This window comes from Trichosurus vulpecula, chromosome 6, assembly GCF_011100635.1.
Source record: "Trichosurus vulpecula isolate mTriVul1 chromosome 6, mTriVul1.pri, whole genome shotgun sequence".
Classification (NCBI taxonomy): domain Eukaryota; kingdom Metazoa; phylum Chordata; class Mammalia; order Diprotodontia; family Phalangeridae; genus Trichosurus; species Trichosurus vulpecula.
This window is the reverse complement of record NC_050578.1, coordinates 233,450,003-233,477,485: the sequence shown is the minus strand read 5'-3', so window position 1 is coordinate 233,477,485 and position 27,483 is coordinate 233,450,003. Positions and strand designations below refer to the sequence as shown.

Sequence of the window (27,483 nt, the reverse complement as noted above, 5' to 3'; positions counted from 1 at the left end):
TGTCATATCTCCTTGAAATATAGGCCTAAATGATTGGGGTAAGTTTTGCAACAACATAGAAGAGAAATCTGCAGATGTATCTTTTTAATCTGAAGACTTAGCCTTAATATTTGGGTCTAGAGTCCATATTGCTAATGTTTGTTTCAAGGACAAAGTGAGACATATTAGATTTCAAGACACTCTTTGTTGACAGAAAGCTCTCTGAACTTCAAACCTGCCCCAAACCATCCTTCAGTACTCACAGTCCTGAAATGGCAAAAATCAACATCTTGTATTCTATTTGAAAAAAGAAATGGTAGATGAGAAGGGCTCGGCATTCCATTCCCCCAAATCTCTGTACTTGACCCCCTTCTCTTCCCTTTCTACACTTTCTCCCATAGCAATTTTATGTCCTCTCCAAAGCCCTACAATCTCCTTTATGGAGATGACTAGAAAATTGGAGGTTTGTTGCCAAGAAAGCACTTTGTAAACCTTAAAGCCATCATATAAATAAACTACTATGGAGTGAAGAAAGCTCTGGGGAGAAGGGGCCTGAGATCATGTCACCACCACCTGCTGCCATAAACCCAGGAGCCAAAGAAAGAGCGACGCCCTGCTAGAACACTGGCCCTTCTTCTACTCCATGCCTATATCCATTTTCCCAGGAACTGACCCATGGAGCATGACACCTGCAACTGCATCTGCAGCCACAGCTTCCGAAGGCTCAGCAAAGAAGGTTTTCACCATCAAAGTCCTTGACACTGCCAAATGGCTCAGGAACAAAAATTGACATGGTTTTATTAGTGTAAATGCCACAAAAGAAGATGTATTATCACCTGCTTTGCCATTGTACTCTCAAGACCATAGGGCCTTTCCATCTGAAATGGAGCTGAAATGTCCTATATGCCTTATCTCCTGATCTTTATCTCCTCTTCTAATAGGATAGAGGGCAAGCTCTTTAAGGGAACAGACTAGCACCTTTTTCTATTTGTATTCCCAGTGCTTAGCATGGAGCATTGGAGATAATAGGTGCTTAATAAATCATTTTTAATTAATTCACTAATTCCTATAAATGCCAGCTCAATCTCCATCATTATTTGTACTTATGAGTCACAGTCCCTTATTTTCAACTGTCTAGATTGGTTCTACACTTGAATGTCCTGCTAGCACCTTGAACTGAACATTCTAAAACAGAACTAAACAAGAGACTCCTTAGGGAGACATAATAACTGCCTTAAAGTATTTGCAAAGCTGTCACATGGAAGAAGGATTAGATTTCAGTCTGGTGCTAGAAGGCAAAATCACTGAAATGGGTAAAAATTGAAAAGAAGTAAATTTAAACTTGATGTAAAAATATTTTCCTAATAGAGCTGTCTAAAAGTAGCATGCACTATCCGGATAGGTGGTGGGTCGTTTCTCAGTGGAAGCCTTCAAGAAGAGACTGCATGGCCACTTGTTAACTATAACTTTCCATAATTTTGAGAGAGGTAGTATAGCCTAGTGGATAAAGGATTGGCCCCAGAGCCAGGAAAATCTGGGTTCAAGGCCTACCTCTGACATATACTGGCTTTGAGAGGATGACATGGTCACATCTGTACTTTAAGAAGAACAATCTGACAGCTAAGCAGAGGATGGACTGGGGTGGGGCGGGGGGAGACCTGAAACAGACAGATCCACCCGTAGGCTATTGCAAGAGTCCAGATGAGTTTGGCGTGCACCCAGGTAGTGACAGTATTAGAGGAGAAAAGAAGTATATACAAGAGGCACTATGAAAATAGAATCTAATGCCTATATTTCCAGCACAAAAATAATAATGACTTGGCATTTTGCACAAATATTATCTCACTTGATCTTCACAATAATCCTGTGAGGTAAGATATTCCAGGTACAATTATTGCCATTTTATGAGTAAGGAAACTGAGTGTCTGAGGGGTTAAATGACTTGCCTGTGGTCACTTAACTGGTAAATGTCAGAGTTGGGATTTGAACATGTCTCTCCTGAACGTAGGTGTAATACTCTTTCTACTATGCCATTCTATTAAACACAAATTCAACATCTTGTGACAGGTTTTCTGCAGCTGTGGTTTCCACAATTAATCACATTTATCAAATATCTATATCATGCTAGGTGCTGGAGACACAGAGAAAAATGAAAGTGTTTCTGTCCTCAAGGAGCTGACATTCTATAGAGAGAGGCAACATGCTCACATGTAGATAAAAACAAAATACAGAGAAAGTCAAAACAAAATAATTTTGGAGTGACGGAGGCACAAGTATCTGGAAGAATCAAAAAAGGTCATATGTAGGAGTTGGCAGCTGATGTAAGTTTGAAGGAAACCAGGTAGTCCAAAGAGGTGGAAGTGAGGAGGGTGCATACTCTGAACATTGGGACTAGGGCCTGCAAAGGTAGGGATTCAGGAGATGGAATGTCACATGAGAGGAACAGAAAGAAAGAGAGATTGGCCATGCTACACAGTCCTTCCAGTGTAGACAAAAAAAGTCAATAGTTTGGTTCATTTGCTAGACTTAAAGTCCTAGGTATGCCATGCTGCCTAGATTCTAAAAATGACCCCAGAGAATTGCAACACTATTTTTCCCTATATCATTATCATATGTTTAATTTTATTTAAACTGTTTTTCATCCATTTTGCCTGTACTTATTCAACAAGACATGGGTGGGTGGGAAAGAAACACTATCCATTAATGTAAACATGCATATAAATCTTCATCCAAGCCTGTACTCACGGCGACATGCTTTACAACACTGGCCTCCAATGTGGACAGGGAGTGAGTCAGGAGAACAGTTGAGAGGGGGACAGGACATCCTCCGGCATTCTACTGCTCCACTCTGCAAAAGAACAGAGAAAGAAGATTCAAAGTACAGAAGACTGGTATGAATGGAACAGAACCAGGAGAATGACTCGTGCAATGACTGTAATAATACAGGATATTCCAAAAGTCTCACTACAGTTTTACACCATGGAAATGTTAAGTTGCTCTAAGACTTTTGACATACCTTGTATAAAGGAAAGCAATATTGAAAGGCAATAGAATTCTGATGTGACCACTTCAGAGAACTGACTTTAAGATATTTCTCTCACCTTCCAGCAGAGAGGTAGCAGACTTTAGGTGCAGAATCAGATATACATTTTCAAAGTGACCAGTTCACTGATTTGCTAGGTTCTGATTAATGAGAGTAGTGAATCCCACGAAGCAGTTGCATGTATTTGAATTCACATGGTTCAAAATCATAATTATGAAACTCATTTCAGCCCAATGGAAATATGCAGTGCAAATTAGATTAATATGAACTGTTCACAGGATTACTCACATTAATTGAGACCTAATTGAGCTTTCTTAAGTGAATATCTTGGTTCTAAGGGTGGGATCTATTGGGCAGAGGGTGCGTGAGGAGTTATCAGGACTGAGATGAGATATAAAACAAAAATTCATAAAACAAGGCAACAGAAAAGGAATGGGAATAGAAAGGGGGAATGGAAAAGAGGCCTTAGGGTTTGTTTTTAAAGACCCAAATCCTCGTCCCAGAAACTTAAGAGAAATAAAAGCAGTGTTAGAAATTTTAAATTTAGTCCTGGATCAAAAAGAAAGCTTTTTCTGTAACCTGAATGAACTCAAGGCACCTCTGTGGCTTTCCTGATATACATCATTGACTTTATCCCACATGCCCAATAAGGACAAATAAATTAGATAGAAAACAAAAGCCCATTTTACAAGAACATAAATAGGACCCTTTGCAGACTCTGTCAATCATTGTCAAGGCGCTAACAATCAGTTTTGTATTTTCCTGGACAAACAATGACATTCTACAGATATTTATCAAATAATTTCAGTGGGACAAGATTTGCATACTAAAACTTCTTCCAATTCTTAAATCCTGACTACAGAGGCCATAGTTGTCATTATGTAAAATGAAGACACATTTTGGGAAGCAAATTAAAGTCACATTTAGTACCTTATGTTGGAAAATAGCTATTAATCATAATATGTCCATAGCACTTTGAAGTTTGCAAAATGTTCTCCATTTATTCTTATTTGATCCACACAACCACCCTGGGAGATCAGTGGTATTATCATTCTCATGTTATAGATCAGAAAAGTGTGGCTCAGAAAAGTTAAATGTCTTGGCCTGGGTCACACAACTAGTGCGTGTCTGCAACACATTCGAACCCAGGTGTTCCTGGCTCCAAGTCCAATGCTCCATTCCTGTCACCCCCAACTTCATGATGAATGAAACCAGCCTCTGAGTCTGAGCCCAAAAGATACATTTCCCTACCTCCCACCCCTAAACAATAAGCTTCTCAAGGATATAATTAGGACAAGGGAGAGACTGCTGTCAAGGGAAAGTCAATTTTATGTTCTGAAGATTCACATTTTTTAAGTAGCAAATTTCCAGCATTTCTTAACAATCATTCAAAATTGCCTGCGGGTGCATACAAAAAAAAAGATGATAATAATTCTCAGAGTTAACATATGTCTCTGAGAGCCAAGATTATACCATAATTAGTTCTCTGCCCCTTAAATGTGCTTTTTCAAAGAGCCTTACTTTACACGTGCAATTCCTGCAGTGATCATCCTCTACCCAGGAGTCTTGGTCTCGATAGATCAGTCCATTTACTTGACAGGTCTTCTCACAATGGCAGTTTTCCAACTGACTGAGCCTCGTTTCTGCATAATTCAGCTGTAAACCAAAGTTGCTAGTTGTAATTTCTAGGATTCACTTGCAAAGTTTTTGACATAGCCAACACAAAAATGGGGAGGGGGAAGGAAGGAGAGAAAGAGGAAGAAGAAAACTCAAACCACTCACCATTCGCTAACAGGATCTAATTTTTGTTCCACAAGGTGAAATCAGTTTAAATTGAAGACATATTGCCTTCCATGGTCTAATGAGCACCAAATGAGACATTAAACTGTATCTCAGGGACTTCACGGGTGTTCATAAATTTGTGTACTTTCAGCTCAAACCACACATTGAAGAACTCATAATGAATGTATTCTTGAGTACTCATTAAAATGTTTACAAGCAATATAATCATGAACACTGGTGTACTTCTATTCATCTTCTGTCTTCTACCTTTACCTCCCTATTCCAATGAGATAATAGTTATAAAAAGCTCTTAGCACCATGCCTGGCACACAGTACGTCTTTAAAAATGCTTATTCTCGTTCCATCTTCGCCCCACCATTGTCCTTCCCGTACTAATCAAGTGGCTATGGTTTTTAAAAGATAAAATCAGCTTTTGCTCCAGCAGATGGGAATCTGGGGAAAGGATGAAAAACATGAAGTTCCCATTCCCCATACCTATAAGCCAAGTTTAAGAATTTCCAGGAAAATGTTATATTGTCCGAAAGGAGGGAAGGAGAGGAATGAACCACTGATAGACATAAGGAAATTTCTCTAAACAATTCACCAGGGAGTCATTTCTATATCCTGCTTCAATACAGCCATTTTATCAAGATAAAATTCCTCCTTGGAGTGGTGGGAGAATGACTATCCTTTTATCATTACTATCCTACTTCCTTTAGTTCCAAAATTGCATCTGCTATGGTTTGAAAAAAAATATTTTTTACTGAAGAGCCATGAAATCATTATTCTTGGCCTTCTTAATCCTCATGTATTCCTTAATTTTCCTAACCAGTTTCACTTAGAGTACTCTAGGAAAGCACTCTCGTCTTTAATCAGATTAAAATATCCCGAATCCAGTGTCTACCCACAGGACTTCTACCATGATGATGTTGATTTACCAGAGTTTTCCCTTATCTGAGGTTCTAGCCCAGATGGCACCATCAAATATTTAACCTAATGAGTACAATGACTTCATAAATAAACAAAATCTAAATATAATTTTAAAGACCACATTCTCATTCTTTTTACACGCATCCAACAAAACTTCTATGAGATGATAACCTCTATAAGAGAATATTAATAAAATTTTACTGCAACTGAAACTGAATACTTCAAAATTATATTGACAAAGCTAGGTCCCAATGAAAGATAAGACACGTCTATCTGCCTTTTTTGCAGAGGTGGGGGACAATGGATATGGAACACCGAATATAATGTCAAACTTTTTAAAAAATATGTTTATAAGTTTTGCTGAATTTTTTCTTACTTTTAAAAAACAAAAGGGAAGAGTGTAGTGAGAAATGTAAATGATAGAAAAAAGAAATCAGTCAAAATGGATTTTAAAAAATGTTTTACTGATTTTTATTTTCTCAAACAACCCTTTCCACTGCCTGCTCATGGATTCCAATGGGCAATGAAATAACTAAAAAAGATAAACTATAGGAAGAAAATAGGAACCTGGGTAAAGCACCTTATTAATCTGTTACTCCTTCCAAAAACAAAACAAGTTGACTATACCTAAAATATTAAACTTCTTATGACAAACAGTCCAAAGAACAGCCAGAACCAGAGTAAAATATAATTGAGAAATATTTAACAAAATTAATAAAAATACAATAGAACATAGATAATGTTAATATGTGGTTTTGGGATTCCATCAGAACATGGCCTGCAGAGATCCTTACATATAGTTAGTGACCCTGTCTGTATGTGAGTTTGACTGCACTGGTGGAGTAGATAGAGGACTAACCTCACAGAGAGCAGGAGCTGGATTCAAGAACTGTCTCTGATACATAAATATTGTGTGACCCTGGGTAAGTCACTTAAATTTTCAGTACCCTATATAACTCTTTAAAGCTTTAAAGCAAATGCTAATCTGCATTGATAGAGGGAGTTTCCTCCCTGACAATTCCATAAAACATAGGTCCAATAGAGATACATAGATTGATAGGTAGATAGATAATGTATATTTATATGTTATATATGGTGTGTATGTCTAATGATTTACTGCTCAAAGGGTTTGTGATTTTATCAGTGTGCAATCTCCCACTCCAGATGCGGATGACAACTCACTGGCACCTTTGGGGGTGGTACTAGAGTGTTAAAATGGTCAAAGAATTCAGCCCACAGAGCTAAGCTGGTTAGGAGCATCTTAAACTTTGCTAGGCTACTCTGCTGACAACAGATACAACTGTCTCCATTCCGTGCTCTAAGCTGGCCCACCTTGGAACATCCTGCCAATGTTTGCATTTCAGTCCCATGAGATCCCAAAGTGGCAGCATCCCACAAGGAGGCCTTGGAGCAGAACTTGACCTAGATGTTATTAACATCATTGGTTTGTCAAGCCATTTGTAAACAGATTCCCAAGAACTTACTGCCCAAGGCCCTATTTGCCAATTACAACTTCCTCCAAATAATCTGTCCCTAAGTATTCACAATGAATCTCTGATGATATTAGTTTGCTGTTTTCTACAAATAGATTGTAAGCCACCCATGCCTTCCCAATTTCTTGTAATTCTTGTTCATGTCTTTCTGTTGGTTTAACATCCAACATGTTTTATCTCTTCCTCTAAACATTTCAAAACTCAGAATCAGTATTCTCAACCTTCAGAAAAATTAGAAAAAAGGGAAGGAAAAGATAAACATCCTCATATTCTGTACTTCCTTTCCCCAGTCTTATTAAGCCCTATAGGAAATAATGATTGGCCTACACCCTTTCATAAATCTATGATCCTAAATGCCAAATATAACTTTCCCCCAATGATCTCAAGCCTTGGGGGAAAAAAGAAAATAAAAAGAAGGAAATAATTCCATCTTCTATGAGCTTCACAGAAAATAACGATGGACCCATTCCATCTCTTGAATAATGAAGGAAATCAGAATAGATTTGTATCCCTTTCAAAAAAGCCTGATTTCCTGGGTTGAGACATCACTTTCAAGAGGAAAAAAATAGATACATCTCTTACTGTTAATACTTGAACTGTCTCTAATATCTGTCTAACTAGCACTGGGGCACTTGAAAAATTTCACTATTTTGGGAACGAACCATATGAGAGGCTGAAAATTTATCTCTCCTAGAATGAACAGAAATTTAGGCTACTCTCAGGCTGTACCCGAGGGAATTTGTAATACAGGCAACATTCAGCAGCAAGTAACACCACACCTACAATGTACCAGTTAAAATAGAAAACAAAAGTCAATTATTCAGAGGCCTACTTTCTTTTTCTTTTGATTTTGGTTTTGATTTAGCCTTTTCTACTAATATTCAAAATCTAAATTTCCATTCCTGTAATAACAGCAAACCAAGAGATAACAGCATTAAACTAAAGCCAATTTTTCAAAGAAAATTTGTAATCTTGCCTTCCATTTTTTTGGTTAAATCTTATAACAGTAATAAAAGAGGAAAGCAAATGTAAATCCAGGAAAAATTATATGTTCTGTCTCTGGCATCGTCACAGTGAATTAAAACAAATTCATTTTAAAAAGCTATTGTTAAAACATCTACCTTGGCTCCAAAGGATGGATGGAGATTCAAAATACATATAGTACCAAATTTACATCTACTAGTCTGCACTCTCTTTGTTCATACTTTTATCTATGCAACGGTCTACTAAATAATTCATCCCTAACTATACACATTCAAAGACAGACAGCAGTGAAGCCTTTTTTCACAGTGAGAGGCCAATGGATGAATCTGAGCAAAGGAGTTGTGGTGGTGGGTTCCCCCTCCCCCTTTGAAATGCTATTTACTTGGCATCTGCTGTATGAAAGGGAAGAGAAATCTTCTATTGTGTTAAACCTTTAAGCTTAATTGAAAAATCACTATTGAGCTCTGAGAAACAATGAAAGCCTCAAAATTAAATGTGTTACAAGCCGAAATGCCACTCCAAGTACTTCTTGATTTGCATAAATAGATTTGTCAAAGATTTAAACAAAAGTAATCAAGAAATTCCCAGGCTCCAAGTTTTTTTTTTTTTTTCCGGAGTACCAGGCTTTGGAATGGAGTTGGGAAAGTGATAATAGAGTGGGTAAAAAGAAGGGGATGCTGGGAGGGGGCTGTTCATGTCAGGATGCTTGTCCCCAGAAGGTAGGTGAATTCTCATTATGCCAGATTCAGGATTGCAGCTCCAAAGAATACTTTGGGGGTCTTATTTATCTACCAGAGCTGGGGTGAGAAACATAAAGGAAGCAAAACTTGGGAGTTGGCAACACTGCTTCCTTTTCCCTCTTGCTGAAAAAGCATTGGTTCTACCTCAAGATGTCAGAGCTCTTGATTATACCCCGACCTCCTAAGGCAGCTGAAAACCCCTTCATCAGTCTGGTTGCATGGGTCCTAGATTATCTATGCCTGAGAGCACCACTCTGCGCAAGATTTCAGAGTTGCCAAAAACTTCAGTGGACCCCTTATCCAGCCCTTACCACAAAATGAATTGGCATGACAACATATTCAACAATTGCTCAACTAGACTTGGCTTGAAAACTTCCAATAAGGGGAACTCCCTAGTAACTAAGGTCACCCCATTACACTTTCAGACTGCCTTCTTTCAATCAAACACAAATTTCTCTTATTGCCATTTCCAACCACTGATCCCAGTACCCTCTAGGGCACCAAATAGGACCACTTTAAATCCCTCTTGCACATGACTATATTTATATACTCAAAAGAAAGCCAGAAGGAACATCCATATCTTCTCTTCTCCAAGTTAACCAACCCAAATTCCTTCTATAAATTCTCACATGGCTTACTGGTTGCCCTCTTCTAGGTCCTTAACATAGCTCCCAGTTCTACAGGGCTTTAAAATTTACAAAGCACTTTCCCCGTAACTCTATGAATCAATCATTAGTCCTCTTTTACATCTGGAAGAAGCACAGACTTGACTAGTGTCACTTAGCTAGTAAATGTCAGAGACAGGATTTGATTCCTAAGACATGAATTCTTTACCTTTTTTGGGTCTAGTGAAGCCAATTCATACTCAGAAAAAATATCTTTTAAAATGCATAAGAAGATAAAATTACAAAAAAGTTAATCATGGCAGAATATAGCTACTAAAATATTTTTCAATTAAATTCATAGATGCCCTGATATCTACCCATAGACCTTCTAGGATCCATGGACCCTGTTCTAGACCAAGGCTTTAGTGTTCCCTCTCAGGCGCTACCCTGCTGCATGACTCAAAAATAGAAATAGATCAAATTGGCAAATGTTTGAGTTGCCTTTGGTTTAATCTCCACTATGCCTGCCCAGCTTTTCTCAGTTTAGCAAGAGCATCTTAACCCTTCTAGAAGAATGTCTTTCTAAACCACATTTGCTGCCAGGCTGGCCCATTAAGACCAACCTTCCCCCAAGGACACTCTCAAATCCTCTGGCATGGAGAGCTTAATGGTGTGAAGGGAGAACACTTATCTGCATATACTTGTCACTGCAGCATGCTGTTCCCTCCTCCTCTCCCACCTAGGATCTTTATTTAGGGTCCGACTCATTTCACATCCCCCATTGCAGTGACTCCTCTATTACAGGGGCCAAGAGGTACTAGTGTTCTGCATGGCTCATCAAGCTTCCCTCTGTGGAAAGAGATGACTCAAGAGAACTGCCTCATTTCCTTTCCCTTTCTTGTCATCCAAAAGCTGCCACTGGCTGGGTTTACATGTGTCTCTTTTGCTCAGAAAGTTACTGGAAGACATGTGTTTGACAAAGCGATCACAAATATGAACACATCTCTCCCTTGCCATCCTCTCTCTCCATCTCTGTTTCCCTTCTTTGCAATTCATTTTCTGCCCCATCCCCTTTCACTGCGTGTGTTCTCATGCTTGGCCTTGAAGAGCCCATGTATACTCCATCCACCTTCTCCAAGGCCATTGCTAATACAAAAATACATACCAAAGGAACAAATGCTCATTTTTTCTGTGGTCACAGTAGCAGGTCTGAGTTGATAGAGTTAGAAACTAACAAAGGGGATGGGGGCTTCAAAAAGTTGATTCTCCCATATTCAGCTCACAAATGCCCCACAATTAGATGCAATGCATCCTACATATGGAGCAATGCTCTCATTAAGCACAATGTGGCATCCAGGGTGCATTGCTAAAATGAGAAAAAATGCCATTCTTACCAATACAAAAGAGGAAAAAAATAAAAGGGCATTCCCTAAGCAGGGGAACAGGAACTCCTAATCATCTGAACCTGAGTGGCATGTTTCTTGTTCCCAAAATGTGGTCGTGAACTAAAATATAATTAACAGCATGGAGACCAAGCTGCTCCAGACAACAGGTAATAGGAACCTATGTAGGTGACACATCAGGAAGCCAAATAATTGTACTTTTTCACATTTACACAGGTAATATCAGCAAAAAAGCTAATACTTAAAGTCTCAGGTGGCCAGGGCCAGTCCATGTGCCCTTTCCCGTGCGTGTGTGTGTGTGTGTGTGTGTGTGTGTGTGTGTGTTGAAATATTCCATCTTTCTAGAAAATACCTGCCAAAGCAGCTAACATGCCAGCATGGATTACAAAATGCAGTGTGGTTTTAAAAATAAGATAAATCCACTCAAGGAAACTGTTTCATCAACCTAGGCAAAAGCCTTAAATTAATCTCCACATTCACAATACCAATGTACCCAATACAGAGTTCTCCAGATGCTATGGAGACAGTGTACCCTATGGCAAGAAATTAGCCATAGCCTGAGGTAGGATGGGACTAATGGCCCCCATTTTGCCTTTATAAAATCCTCACTTTCTCAAAACTATTATCTCTTAAGCCAAACTCAATTGTTTTACCAGCTGTTGACCTTAACTGAAGTCCACAACTGATTAATATCTTAACAGTGATAGGAACATGCTAGATGTAACAAATGCCTTTCTCCACATAGCTCTATTAATCCCAGGTTATGTCCATAAAAATAGAGACATTGGAACTAAAATAGGAAGAGAAAAAACCCATGGTTGATTAAATGTTTGGTACCATGTAGGGAAACCCTTAGTTTATTTAGGGACACCAGCACCCCTCCTCCAGAGATCAGGCAGATTGTGTACCAGCATCCATTCTCCAAGGACCATGCAATGAGTCTATTTCAGGAACTCAGCACCGAGAATAAAAGAGTTCTTAACTTGGGGACTATGAACTCATTTTAAAAAAAAGTTTTGACAATAGTATTTCACTATAAGTGGTTTCTTTTGTCATCCTTTCTATTTTATGCATTTGAAAACATTCTTCTGAGAAAGTGTCCATAGGCTTTAGCAGACTGCCAAAGGGATCCATGATATGAACTAGGCAAAACACAAGTCTAAAGCTCATAAAGGTCCATAAAGAACCCAAGAGTCCAGTCCCCCATCCATAACCCCCTCAAAGACTGTCAAATCTACTCACTTCTCTCTCCCCCCACCCCCCATCCCCACCAAGGGCTTAGCCATACCAATGAACATTAGCAAATTACTCAACCTCTCTGAACCTCAGTTTATTCACCTGTAAAGTGGGGCTAACAGTAGCTCAAAAAGTGATCCCACAGAGTTGTTGGGAGGCTCAAATGAAATCATGCATGGAAAATACTTTGCAAACTTGATGTCTTGACATTAGAAGGGAAGAAAAGGTCCACAGATTCATTTATGAACCCCAGCCGTGGCTCTCTAAGGCAGAAGAGTGGACTAATTCAGTTTGAGGAGAAGTTTCAACCAGAGCAGCCACAAAAAGGAGTTTATTAGCCTTTAATTAAATTCACAATATGAGTATCCTAAACCTCCCCAGTTACGTCAGATTTTATGATACTCATTGTGATAGTGTGATGCTATATACCAAGTTATTTATAGAAGCTCTTCTTGTGGTCAAAAGAAAGTTAGAACAAATGCAATGCCCTCCATGGAGGAATGGATGAACAAAATATGTTATAAGAACAAAATGCAATGTGATAGTATAGGGGGAAATGATGAATAGGAAGAATCTAGAGAAACTTGGAAAGATATGTATAGATTGATTATTTAGGGGGAGGTGAGGGAGGGTTAGATCTGTGACTTCATAGGTATAGTAAACTACTCCCATCTCCCCTGCTCCAAGCAACTGAAAAAATATATAGGAAAATAATCAGAACCAAGAAAAAAAGACACAAAGAAGCTACACAGAGTTTAAATAGAAGGTAAAAAGCCCATTAAATCCCAACAGAACCTAGATCAATGCAATGGCCAATCTTGCCTACAAAGGATTGAAGATGAAATATGCTTCTCTCCACTCAGAAAAGACATAGTAGACTATAGGTGCAGAATGAAGCATATTCTGCCAGACATGGTGAAAGTTTTGCATTGTTTTGTTTAACTAGACTTCTTTGTTTCAAGAGAGAGTTCTATAGGAGAAGTGTTTAAGGAAGTGATAGCGATGTTTTAAAAAAGAATCAATAAAACATTTAAATAAATAGGTAAACAAATGAATATATGAATGAACAAATAAGTGAATCAATGAATAAAATGGTGCTTTAATAACCTGAAAATAGCTCCAAACTGTGAACTATTGCATTACTACCTTCTGGTATAACCATCCTACCTATCTACCTACATAATGACACACCCACACGTAAACACATATGCAACTGGAGTCTTTAGGGTGCAGGGGAAAGAATACTTGATTTAGAGTGAAAGGACCAGGATTCGACTTGTGCCTTTGTAACTTCCTACTTGTATGTCCTCATCATCTATAAAATGAAATGAAATTCTTCATCTATGAAATGAAATAAAAGGCTTCTAAAGTATCCTCCAGCTTTCAATCTCTGATTCTATCACCATTTCATATAATAGCCACCAAAATTATCAACAAGGAGAGCTCTTACCTATAGGAGATAAGGAAAAATATCTGCATGCAAAGATCTGGGAAGTACCACAAAACAAGATCCATGTGCTAGAAAACTTGTTCCATTCTTGCCTTACTTCTAGCACTTGAAATACTATGAAAAATCATGAGACCACAGGTTCATGGCTCTAGGGGTGGAAAGGATCATAGTGATCATCTAGTTCAACCCCCTTTTACATAAATGAGGAAACTGAGGATTTGAGAGGTTGTTACTGTCCCAAGGAACACCATACAGGAACTAAATGAAAAGGTCAGCACTCAAATTCAGGTCCCATGACTATAAATTTAGCATTCCTTGCACCACGCCATGCTGGCTCAACTCATTCCTGCATGGGAATTATTAATTTCACCAAAATTTCATACATTTCTAGAAAAGGTAATATATTTAAAATCTATTTTTATTTGTCTTTTTTAATATCACATTTATTTACACATATATACCTTCCTCCTCCTCTACCTCCATCCTCAACGAAGAAGAAAGAGTTGAGGGAGGGGGAAGAAGGCATTTCAGTGAAATGATCCAACAAAACTTGCCAACTGAGTCTGATTTTATATAGGGAATGCTCTGAATACATAGTCTAACCCCAACCCTGTGAAGAATGAGTGCGGCCAAATTAGGTGTAACTAGGAACTTTCTCTGAACATAAGAATCTATCCAAAGGAGACAGGTCATCAGACAACTTCCTGGAGAAAGGGATGCCAAGTGAAGAAAGGGGAATACTAAAAGGAAAGAAAGGGCATAGAAAGGGTTGGGGTCAAATGAAGACAAAATCTGCCCTCTTCACCATTTTATCCATGGACAGCCCTGTTATTAATGACATTCATAGTAGTGATAAAATACTTTTTCTATAGGTGTTTATAACACATATATGAAAATATATCTTGCCCCCTCTGATTATTTTATAATTAATCTCAGATCCAAAGAGTATTGGCTGATATACAATGGTAACTTTGACCACATAGCACTATGCTGGTTTCTACCTTTTCCTCCTTAATTATCAATGGCTACATTCCTCTTTATGCTACCTAAAGACCCTCTGATTATAGAACTAGACATAATATATATTGCCCCCAAACACTCTTCAAATAAACATCCTGAGAAAACCCAGTAGCATTAGAGAAGTGAATGATTTTGTATACTACCACTAGTCTTATTGTAAGTAAGAATAAACCATTTTTATAGTAACAAACAGCAGAAGCCAAGGATGAGTGTTTACATTATAGCATATCCATCTAAATTCCAGATAGGAATGAGAAATGGAATGACATATCAGAAGTAAAATTCAGGTACCTACTTTGGCAGTCATTTTGGCCAAAAGCTCTTGCAAATCCATGATCCCTTGCACCAGGCTTAAGAAATCACTGCAGGTTGGACATGCTCAATAAAGAAAATAGAGACATATATGTCAATGCAGAGCCAATATGTGGTAAGAAGAAACAGAAAAACAGCATTTACTTGGTTTCCTCGTGACATATGTTTGTGTGTGTGTGTGTGTGTGTGTGTGTGTGAGAGAGAGAGAGAGAGAGAGAGAGAGAGAGAGAGGGAGGGAGAGGGAGAGGGAGAGGGGGAGAGGGAGAGAGAAGGAAAGAAAGAAAGACACAGAGAGGGAGAAATAGCATCAGAGACACAGAGACAAAAGTAGGTGGAGAGATAGAGATAAGAACTGGAGTGGAATCTAAGACGATTTCAAATCTGGAACTTCTTGTTGACAGACAAGAATAGGGGGACTAGAAACAGAAAGAAAATGAATCCAGTATGATTCAAAATATATATGCTAAGCACTTATACTACAATCCCGACACTGTGTCTGATGCTGAGAACCCAAAGAAAAAAGTTAATTGTCCTTTCCCTTCAGGAGATTACAAGCTATTATGGGAATATAATATTATATTATGGGAATATAATATGTACAAAAGACTAGAACGTACCAAATGTATAGCAAATAAGGTGTAAAGAGCTCTTCGAGGGCAGGGAAGTGGGGTGTCTGGAAGGTACTGGATACAACTGCTGAGCTGTGTACTAAAGGAAACTAGGGAATGTATACCAGATACATTCTGGCACACCTATTTAATTCATAGTGGGGCTATTTATGTAAAAGCACAAAGAGAAGATGTAATGCCATGGAGGGCAAACTTCTCAAAGATCAGTTTGATTCAAATAGAGAAATCATGAAGGGAAGAAATATGAAACAAGACTGGAAAGAAAGGTGGAAAACATATTGTGGATGGCCTTATATGGCAGAATAGGGTTCTGTATTTTATCCTAGAGGCAATAAAGAGCCATCACAGATTTTCAAGTAGGCTTATGACATGTACTCTGGAACAACTAAAGTTGTGATTTTTGAGTGCTATCAATATGCAGGGGTAGGGAATCTGCAGCCCTGAGGCCACATGTAGCCTTCTAGGTCCTTGGGTGCAGCCTTTTGACTGAGTCCAGGTTTTACAGAACAAATCCTTTTATTAAGGGGATTTGTTCTGTGAAGTTTGAATTCAGTCAAAGGGCCTCACTTGAGAACCTGGAGGGCCACATATGACCTCGAGGCCATAGGTTCCTGACCCCTATGATAGACATTAAAACTGAACAAAGCATCTAAAGTAAATATTGTATTCTAAAAAAATTATTTCTACAGTTTTCAATAGTCAATATAGCTAGGCACCAGCTGTTGATCTAAAATTACAATGTTTATAGAACCTAAGACATTAATAGATCATTGAAATCTGCACATTCTCAAGTCAAGAAACTGGTACTTACTGCGATTCAGGTTAGGACATTGTGTTATGTATCCATTTGGCATAAATATGACTTTCACATCTTGAATGACACCCTTTAAAACAGAAGAGATAGCTGGTAATATATATTGCAGTCAAACAATTAAAACCACATGTCTATAGGATCATATATTCCAGACTGGAATAGCCCTTTAGAGGCTATGCCCCAGATTTTGAAGATGAGAAACTGAGGCACAAAGAAAATAAATGACTTGTCCAAGATCACACAAGTCAAAAGTAGCACAACTAGGATTCAAACCCAGGTCCTTTGAGTGGAATACAGCACATGTTCCATTGTTCCAGAGTCAGTTACAAACTCTACTAAGGGCCTAGAGTGGCTAAAAAAAAATCATCATTTTTAGAAAACCATAATTTATTCATTGAAGAGTTGAATTGCACCTATCCCCCAGGTCTAGGTTCCAAAGTCTACTTTCCAAACTACTTTCTCTCTTGAAATATGTATATGCTTGCTAGGCTGAGGGAGACCACTGCCAGTTACCAATGGTTAGCACTAATGGAGTTCTTGGCACCAATATTCCATTGGTAAATTTTCTAAACTATCTCTGATCAAAAAGAAATTGATGAAAAATCCCTCATCATTGCGAACATTAGCTGACACTGACATGTGGTTGGAAGAATGGAGGTTGCTTATTTAAATGGTAGGGAGAAATGGATAATAGACACACTTGAATATAATGCATTCATTTTGATTCATTTGGCCCAAGAAATAAAATTATACATGGAGAGAACTCCATAACAATCTCTTTGCTCCTCAGTTAATCAAGGAAGGCAACTTGGGATTTGCCAGTAAATTCTGAGATTTGTTCAATGTCTTGCTGTAAGCGAGAGGCCGTCCGTTGCCCTGCCTCCACAACTTGATATGTAAGAACGATTCTAATTTGAGGCAAAATTCATCAGGATTGCCATTTTGCAATGAAAATATTGATTTGGCTGTTGGGTTTCTTTTTTTCAAGTTGAAATATGTGATTTTTTTTTTTCAGATTTGACGGAAGAGATATTACAGAACAGATGGAAGATATGGAAGCTGGTTGAGAATATTGAGCTTAACCTATAAATAAAATATAGGCTCAAGATAGTACTGCAAGTCCTTCAGAGAGAGTAACATTTAACATTTATGTGCTCATCTCCTAAAACAGCAGAAGGTAATCAGCAAAGGCTGCTTCCTGCTTGTTATTTTAAGTTAAAATATTAATTGGAATTATTAATAGAGATAACAAAATCCCAGTACTTTGTTCATTGAATCTATACCTGTATTAACCTCTTCTTCAAGGATAATAGTGTACCTGATTACGAGGAAATGAAACAACAGAACTATTGTAAGGAGCCCTTCACAGTGCTTCTCAATATTAATTCATTATTGGTGGCTGGCAATTAGGAGGGGACAATCAGGGGGCCTCAATCTAGAGCATTGTCTGGGAAGAATAACTGCTCCTCCCCTGCCCCAAGCAAATTAACTCTTTCAAAAGACAAGCGCCCTCTTCAGGACATTAGAATGACATGGTATTGTTTTAAAAACAAAAAACATTGGGTTAAGAGTTCAAAGGCAATCCTGGTGATGATGATGATGATGATGACAAAAATAATAATAAAAACACCTATAATTTACACAGTGTTTTAAGGTCTTCAAGGCACTTTACAAATATTTCGTGTTATCCTCACAACAGCTCTGGGAGATAGGTGCCGTTATTATCCCCATTTTATAAATGAGAAAAATAGCACACACAGAAGTTAAGTGACTTGCCCAGGGTCACACAGTGTCTAAGGCCAGATTTGAACTCAGGTCTTATGACTCCAGGTTCAATACTCTATCCACTGTATCATCTAGGTGCCTTTATTTGTAAAACACTTAGCACAGCACCTTGTGCTTAAGGCACTTAAGAAATGCTTGTTTCCTTCCGTTCTCCAATGGCCAAGAACTCACTTCCCTTCTCTGAATCTCAATGTTCTTGTCTGTTAAACAAGGGAGCTGGACCAAATGATGTTAAGACTCCCCAAGAAGGTGGTTTGTATAGTGCCCTGGCTCCAGAATGAGAATGTAGGTTCAGATCCTACTTTTGTCCCTTCCTATTAGTATGACCTTGAGCAAACCACAATTTCCACATTTGAAAATAAGAAGGTTGGAATAAGTGACCTCTAAGGTCACTTCCAGATCAAGATTAGCAATTCTCGGATCGGTTTAACTATTAAAACCCAATGAGTCTATGGAGAGGTCAACTGAACTTGAGTTCCCACAATTCCAAGCTTTATTACATAATAAGCCTCAACAGTCCTTCAAGCAGAAAATATCAGTAGGGTTGGAGAGAGTGAAAGAGCACCATCAAGGAACAGAATATCACAGGGTTTCTTGTTTGTGGTCTTCATGGTGGACAGGTCCTGGCATCTGTCCTTTATTTCATTGGTATAGGAAACTCCCCACTCTACCAATGTAGATTATTATGCATTAATTATTAAATTACATATTAAACTCCACACTCTACCAATGGATATTATTATAATGCAGATTAATGCCTGATTTGTAAATTACAGTCTTAGAGAGTTCTCTGTGGCACTGAGATATTAAGTGATCTGCCCAGTGGCACACAACCAGTAGGTGTCAAATTCTGAGACTGCCTCTTATCAGGTTGGAGGTAGGGAAATCAAAGACCAGCTGGAAAGAACCAATTCATCTTGAAATGGGGCACACCCATTCTTCACACAGTTGGTAAAAGTACCACAGAGCCCCATTCCTACACAGAGGAGGCCTAAAGAGGCCTGCCTTGTACTCAGATACTGAGAGCCTCTAGAAGGACATTAATGTTTATCGGTTTTCAATGACACCAGTGACTTCATTACAAATGATGGCCCATTTGTGTTGTATTGAAGAAATGCATATGCAGATAAAAAAGATACTGACTGTCCAGTGTCTTTCACTAATCCATAGCTGTTCTAAGAATCTCATCTTGTTTTTTCAGATGAACTGCTTTTAAATATACACACACACAAAAGAGGTGACACAGTTTGACTTGTCAATGGGAGTTAGGTTTTTTTGAGATGCTTAATAATAACCTTGAAATAATAATTCAACCCAACTCCCTTCATTTGAGAAATTTAGGATTTCTACAGATTGGGATATATCTGAAGCACCCCGATTTGCTTCATAGGATAACTGAGTTTTTTTTAAAAAAGAAAGAATTTATGTTATTTTCCCCTCATTTTACTTTATTATAACCTGGAGCAATGTAGCATTGTATCAGAAGAAGTATATTTTTATACTAAGTCTCCTAATTATGATCTAAATGATTTTTAAGCTATGTTCCAGATTTAAAGCCTATAAAAATACAACTCTCCAACATAATCGAATTGTTGTTCTTGAGTTGTTTCTGCAGTTAACTCTTCACATTCAACTTTTTGCGACCCCGCCATTTGGGGTTTTCTTAGCAGAAATACTGGAGAATGGTTTGCCATTTTCTCCTCCAGCTCATTTTACAGATGAGAAAACTGAGGCAAACAAGGTTGAGTGGCTTGCCCACAGTCACACAACTAGTCTGAGGTTGGATTTGAACTCAGGAAGATGAGCCTTCTTGACTCCAGGCCTGGCACCACCCAGGCTCAATGCATCACCTGGCTGCCTACCACATTGCCAAATCTGCCTATTTCCAAGCTCTTATTCAGACCCATATGTTATCTCAACTTAGCCACATATCAACTTCCTTGTGTCCATGTCACTGGATCTTATTTTCCTCATCTATAAAATGAAGATGTTGGACAAGATAACCTTTGTTTCATTTCTTCCAGCTCTAAATCTATGACGCTCTGGCTTCTATAAATTCCTTTGGCTAACTTGGGCACCAAGGTGGTTGTGTTGTTGTTGTGTTTATCCTTCATGCTTGAAGAGGACCATGGCATCAGGAAAATAATGACATGACTCGCACTTGACTTTGATTAGAGTGATGGAGGGCTGTGCAAGGTCACCAGCCTCACTTTCTCCTCCAGAGCCATCTGGATCCAGTGGCCTGATATTCACCAGGATGACTGGAGATAGCGCAGGATGCATTGGGAGACCCTGGCTCTTTTAGCCCAAGGTGGTGCAGTGAATAGAGTAATGAACCTGAAGTCAAGATAACCTGAGTTCAAATCCAGTCCTATACTCTGACTCTGTTTCTTCATCTGTACAAAGAAGATAATAATAGTACCACCTCCTAGAGTTGTTATGAGAATAAAATGAGGTAATATTTATAAAGCATTTTACAAAACTTAAAGCTCTATATAAATGCTAGATATCAATATTAATCTGACCACCAGAAAATATCAAGTGATTAGGAGAAAATATTAAAAATCTTGCCAGTCTTCTGTGTAAATCCAGTAAAATATGGGACACATGAGAATTAATGATTTGTATTTCTCTAATCAATAGTGATTTAGAGTATTTTTATATGACTATAGATATCTTTAATTTCTTCCTCTGAAAACTGCCTGTTCATATCCTTTGACCATTTCTCAATTGGGGAATGACTTGTTTTCCTATAAATTTGGCTCAGTTTTCTATATATTTTAGAGATGAGGCTTTTATCAGAGACACTGGTTATAAAGATTCTTCCCAATTTTCTGTTTCCCTCCCAATCTTGGTTGCATTGGCTTTGTTTGTACAAAAATTTTTCAATTTAATGTAATCAAAATTATCCATTTTGCATTTCATAATGATCTCTATCTCTTGTTTACTCATAAATTCTTCCCTTCTCCATAAATCTGACAGGTAAACTATTCCTTGCTCTCCCAAACTGCTTATAGTATTAGCCTTTATTCCTAAATCATGCACCCATTTTGACTTTATTTTGGTATATGGTATAAGATATTGGTCTATGCCCAGTTTCTACCATACTATTTTCCAATTTTCCCAGTATTTTTGTGAAATAATAAATTCTTAACCCAGAAGCTAGATTCTTTGGGTTTATCAAAGATTAAATTGCTATAGTAGTTGACTACTGTGTCTTATGTACCTAACCTATTCCACTGATCCACCACCCTGTTTCTTAGTAAGTACCAAGTAGTTTTGATGACTAGTGCCTTATAATACAGTTTAATATCTGGTATGGCTAGGCCACCTTCCCTAGCATTTCTTTTCATTAATTCCTTTGATATTCTGGACCTTTTGTTCTTCCAGATGAATTTTATTATTATTTTATCCAGCTCTATAAAAAAATTTTTTTGGTAGTTTGATTGGTATGGCACTGAATAAGTAAATTAACTTAGGCAAGACTGTCACTTTTATTATATTAGCTCGGCCTAACCATGAGCAACTGATGTTTTTCCATTTATAAATGCTCTAAATCACTACTGATTAGAGAAATGCAAATCAAACCAACTCTTAGGTACCACATCTCTCCTGTCAGATTGGCTAACATGACAAAACAGGAAAATGATAAATGTTAGAGAGGATATGAGAAAATTGGAACATTGTTTCATTATTGATGGAGTTGTGAACTGATCCAGCCATTCTGGAGAGCAATTTGGAAGTATGCCCAAAGGGCTATAAAAATTTACATACCCTTTGACCTAACAATACCACTTCTAGGGCTGTATCTCAAAGAGATCACATGAGTGGGAAATGTACCAGTATATACAAAAATATTTATAGCAGCCCTTTTTGTGGTAGCAAAGAATTGGAAATCAAGGGGATGCCCATCAATTGGGGAATGGCTGAACAAATTGTGGTGTACAAATGTAATGGAACAGTATTGTGCTATAAGAAATGAAGAGCAGATGGACTTCATTACAACCTGGAAAGACTTATATTAACTGATGCTGAGTGAGGGGAACAGAATCAGGAAATCATTATACACAATTACAGACACATGGTATCTGTAAGGACTAACTTTGATAGACTTGGCTTCTCTCATCAATGCAAGGTTTGAAGACAGCTCCAAATGACTCATGATGGAAAAAGCTATGCACATCCAGAGAAAGAATTATGGAGTCTGAATGCAGATTGAGGCAAACTATTTACTTTCTTTTTTTTTTCCTTCTTTGTTGGTTTCATTTCTTCTCTCTCATGATTCATTCCATTGGTTACAATTCTTCTTTACAACTGGACTATTATATAAATAAGTTCAATGTGAAGGTATATGTAGAATCTACATTGGATTACATGCCATCTTGGTGGGGAGGAGGGACAGGAGGGAAGGAAAGAAAATTTGGAACCCCCAAACTTGTGGAACTTAATGTTGTAAACTAAAAATAAAAAACGAATTTATTTTAAAAAATAAATTAAAAAGAATTAATGAAAAGTCCGGTACATGTCAAAAATGCAGGCATATTGTTTCCATGTGCCTAATGTTATCATCCTTTCGAAAGAGGGAACACATTCTGACTATCTCATCTTCAAGGGAAGCAGAATCTGCACCTGCTCCCCCAATAAAACTAGCATAGGCTTATAAGATTTTGCCAGACAGCAGTCCAGACTTGCTTTAATGACTAGATGAAAAGCAACCATAGTTAAAAATTCAATTGCTTACAAACAAAAGAAACTTAAAAAAGAAAAAATATAGTTATTAAAGTGTCTGAAAACAGTATGGTGGGTGAGTTTGTATGCATTTGTATATACACATGTTTAAATGATGGACTAAGGCCTTCTTTGCAATCTTGTTATTCTATCAATTTGCTCCATAAGCCTTTTTTATCCTCCAACAGTGGTGCAGTATTTGACTTCAGCTCAGCCTGGCATCCTGAAATGTCACAAATCCTTAATGAGGGGTGTCCAAATTACTAAGGTTTGGTTGTTAATAGGATGGCGCTGTGCCAAGAAGAGGAAACAGGTTGCTATCTTTTCTTTATTCAATTCACCTGTTGTTCCCCACAATGGTCTTCTTTTGGTTAATGGTGCATTGAGAAATTGACTTGGAATAGGTAAGTGGCCCATTATGAGTTTTTAATGTTCAAGAAACTCATGTGTATTGTTCCCACAATTCCCAGAAAATTTCTCATTTTGCAGGTAGAAGGGGAAGATACATGCACACATCAAACACACACAAACACACATGCATAAAAATTATTAAATTATGCTATTAAGGTGCTCTTATGTATGAAATAACGATTAAGCTCATAACAATGAGCTCATAATAATACGCAAAGCCTTCAGAAAGAAATGCAAGCACAGTTTTCATACCAAACAAATGCTAATTCTTTTTTAACACTCTTATTTCCCTGCAGATCTCTGTTTACATTGAAGAAAATGGTTCACTTTTTTTGGTGCTAAAACACTGAAACAAATTGCCTTGAAAGGGAAAAGGGAGGGGGTACCCTGCTGGGCATGTAAATATATGGATGAAGATGTACACTGTTTATAAACTGGCAAAGACCCGGGCTTCTGCATTGAGCAACAAAAAGTAAGAGTTGTGAAATCTACAAGTAGGATCTAAAAAATGCAACCAATTATGTATCTCTGCCCTGAAGACAGTTAATAAAATATTCTGGCACACATAAAAGCCAAGAAAGGCACTTGTCTATTTTCATTATGATCAATAAAAACTGGCAACTCATTAACATATCATTAGCTACCCTGCTGTTTCCAAAGTGTTGATGCACAGAAATATTAATTTCCAAATGTATAAGATCCCAGAGTTCTCTGACTTTGGATTTCTGCACAGAAGAATTAAAGATGGGTGAATCCCATCGAGCTTCTTTTCCGATGTGGCTATAAACATATGTTTACCATCTGCAGAATTATAGGAAGCAGCTGAGGTAAAAAAACAACAGCTGCAGCAGAAAATAAGGCCATCAATTTCATTTCTCAGAGACAGCTCAGCTGTTAGAGGTGACAGCAAAGTCCAGGTAAGGGACAGCTTTTGAACTCCAGTTTACCAGAGGTTGGCGCTACCTCTTTTGTTCATCTCTCTTAAAAAAGCCAGATCCATAATGTAAAAAGCTTTTGGACAGCAACTCTCTTCAGTTATCAACAGTAACGGCCTTGTCACAACTGCCCTACTAAGCCATATGGCTTCAAAGGGTTTCACTGGCTCACTGAAGTCCATCGTCACCTTTTGCTTTTCCCTTTTCCCTCCTCTAAAATCATAACTGCGAAATCAGCTTAGACGCTGAATGCATCAAAGGGAAATTGAGTGGGTAGTCAACCATCTTGATAATGGAAAAACCATGGCAATCTTAAAATGCAGATAAGTCTATCACTATCACCACAGCTGTTTTTTAGATGAATACTGTTTTGATTGGAAGAAATCCCCAGATTGTCTTAGGTTGTCCCCGATAGGAATTACTTAATATTGGGAGCTTTTCTGGCTGGGACTCAGCTGGCAATTATATCCCCTGCTCTTCAACGAATAGCACTTTTTTTTTTTTACATTATCCATAAGAATGCACCAGGAAGCTCAAATTTCATGGAATGTGTCTAGTTTTTTGCTTTAACTTTGCCTATGAAGTGTCATGTTAATATTTAAAATATAGAACAATGTTACTTTAGCCTAAAAACATACCAAAAGCACTTTTAGATCCACAGCAATAAAATCAAATGATGTGGTTCCCCAGACATTAAAAGCACCTACTATGTTACAAAAACTGGAAGGATGTTCCAACTCTCCTTTAGAGAAAATATTCTGCCTCTGGGGCCGGGGGTGAGGGGAAGGTAGGTAGGAGGGACCAAATCTCTATAGCATCAAGATGATTGAGGAGTTGATACAATGTAGCAAAAAAAAAAATCCTTCAGGGAAAGAGAGGAAGAGAAAGGATGAGAAGAAAGGAGAGTAAGGTAGATCATTACAGATTACAGATTTAAAGCTAAAAGGGACCTTACTGATCTTCTATTCTAATCCTCACATATTAGAAATGAGGAAAACAGATAGAAAGAAATTACATGACTTACCCAAAGTCACACAGGTAATAAGGAGCAAAGCCAGGATCTGAAGCTAGGTCCCTAACTCCAAAAATATTTTTCCACTGCACTATCCAGAAATGTCTATGATGTATAAGCAAAAGCTATCATTTTCGTGGTGAGGCTCTGGTTTATTTTGCTTCCTTATCAATGTGAAAAGATCGCATTGTTCATCTAGCATTATAGAATATGACCCATAGAACTAATTAGGTTGTGACCAGAAAGCCCAAAAAAAAAAAGCAAAATAGAAATGCGACTTAAATTGGGCAGCTGAAGATCACATTCATGGAGACACTATTTCAGAGACCTAACATGAAGAAACAATGAGAGGGAAGGCATGTTTGGCTGATGGGCCACATTCTTCAAAATGCCATTCTGCCATTCTTCCCGTGGGCAAACAGAACAAGCTACTCCCACTTAAAGCCACCAGGTTTTTGGAAAAGATAAAGACAGGAGGAGATCGTAGGTTCCTAGTAAATCCTACCTCGTTTACGAGGCCTCCCTCATCCACCGTAACCCACGGCAATCTCCTCTTCTATAAACTTATATTGTACATAATGTCTGCATCACTTAGTCCTCTGTTTAATCATATGCTACTTTGTATTCACGAGAAATCACAAACTCTCGGAGCTGGAGGCAGCTTTGTCACTTAACTGCTTCAAATGTGCATCTTTTGTCTCCTGTAGGTAGATTACCTGCAACCTCCCAGAAAGGAAAACCTCACTCTGCTTTCATTTCCCCATCAGCATCTAGCTGCAGTGCTATGCATATCTCTGGAATTCAATAAAGACATACTTATGGGGAGAGGAGGAGGAGTCAAGACACCATGGTGAAGTAGAAGGAAGAAATGCAGTGAGCTCTCCCTCAAAACTCCAAAGAGATGTAGAAAACACACCAAACTAGATCCTGAATCGCTTTTTCATGCCAAGTCAGCATAGGGAAACAGCTAAAAAGGTCTGTGGACACTGGGGACAAAGTATGGCCAGGAGTCAGTATGGTGGACCCCAGTGCTCCCAGACTGCATTCAAAGGGAAGACTAGGTCCCAGACTAGGGTGTTATCATTATACAGGGTGTCACCTACTGTCTGTACAAGATCACAGATCCAGGATAGAATGAGGAAAGCACCAGCACCCAGGGATAGCATTCTAGCATGAGAAGCTAGGGTAAAACTCAGCCCTATAACCGAGCAAGGAGGAACTACAGAGGCAAGCAGCAGTATTGTGGTTCAGATGTGAGGAGTAGAAAAGAGTCTCAGTTACAGCTTCTAGCATAGTCAGAAAGTTGCGGAGAAATAACCAAGTCAGGAACCTCAGACCAAAAGGAAGCCTACAGTTCTGTCATTCTGAACCAGTAGAGATTGTCAGCTGGCTGTATTGGTCAGACAGAAACCCAAATCAGGAATTTGAAAAGCTCAGCTCAGGGGGGCATCCATCAGATTTTGTCCTGGATCAGACTATTTGGAAAGCAAGGAAAGCTTGCAGGTTCCCAGCCTGGCCTGTCCCTGAGAGTCTGAAATAGTATAACACAATACCCAAAGAAAGCAACAACAGAACCAGCCCAGACCTTCACTCCAAAAGTACATAGAGACTGGTCTTAACATTAACTCTGAAGTTTACAAGTAGGCTGGAAAAATGACAAGCAAAAAAAGAATCCCACCTCCAAAATGCTACTATAGTGACAGAAACACTCAAGATACAACCCTACGAGAGAATGACTCCAAAACCAGCAAACAGCAAAGCCTTAAAGAAAAACAATTTGGGCACAAATTAAACAGAATTCCTGGAATAAATGAAGCAAGAGAGGTTTTTTTAATAAATGGAGTGCAAAGGATAGTGGAAAAAAAATGGGAAATGAAAGCTATGGAAGAAAGAACTGGAAAGGGAATTAATACCTTGGTATAAGAGGGACAAAATCTTACCCCAGCAACAAGCTCTCTGAACACTATAATGGGCCAAATAGAACAAATTGCTGTATATGGCAACAATAAAGACTAGAAACATCTAGTCAACAGACTAGAAAAATGTAAGCTATCAAAGTAAAAATAACTGACCTGGAAAACAGATAAAGTAGAAAGAAATTAAGAATTATTGGACTACTGGAAAGTTATAATAAAATAGAAGAACATGGAAATTATATTTCAAGAAATGTTAAAAAAACTGCCAAGATCTCT

General features: G+C 38.2%; 1 protein-coding gene across 1 annotated transcript in view; it reads right to left on the bottom strand.

Annotated features, from left to right (window-relative positions):
* NELL1 (neural EGFL like 1) overlaps nucleotides 1-27,483 on the bottom strand; it is a 252,769-nt gene that overhangs the window by 42,817 nt on the left and 182,469 nt on the right. The window contains exons 8-11 of the mRNA XM_036765115.1: nucleotides 16,418-16,490; nucleotides 14,961-15,043; nucleotides 4,544-4,678; nucleotides 2,725-2,827 (exon numbers count right to left, since the gene is read on the bottom strand). Coding sequence (XP_036621010.1) covers nucleotides 2,725-2,827; nucleotides 4,544-4,678; nucleotides 14,961-15,043; nucleotides 16,418-16,490 — 394 coding nt within the window. The remainder of the gene's footprint in view (nucleotides 1-2,724; nucleotides 2,828-4,543; nucleotides 4,679-14,960; nucleotides 15,044-16,417; nucleotides 16,491-27,483) is intronic.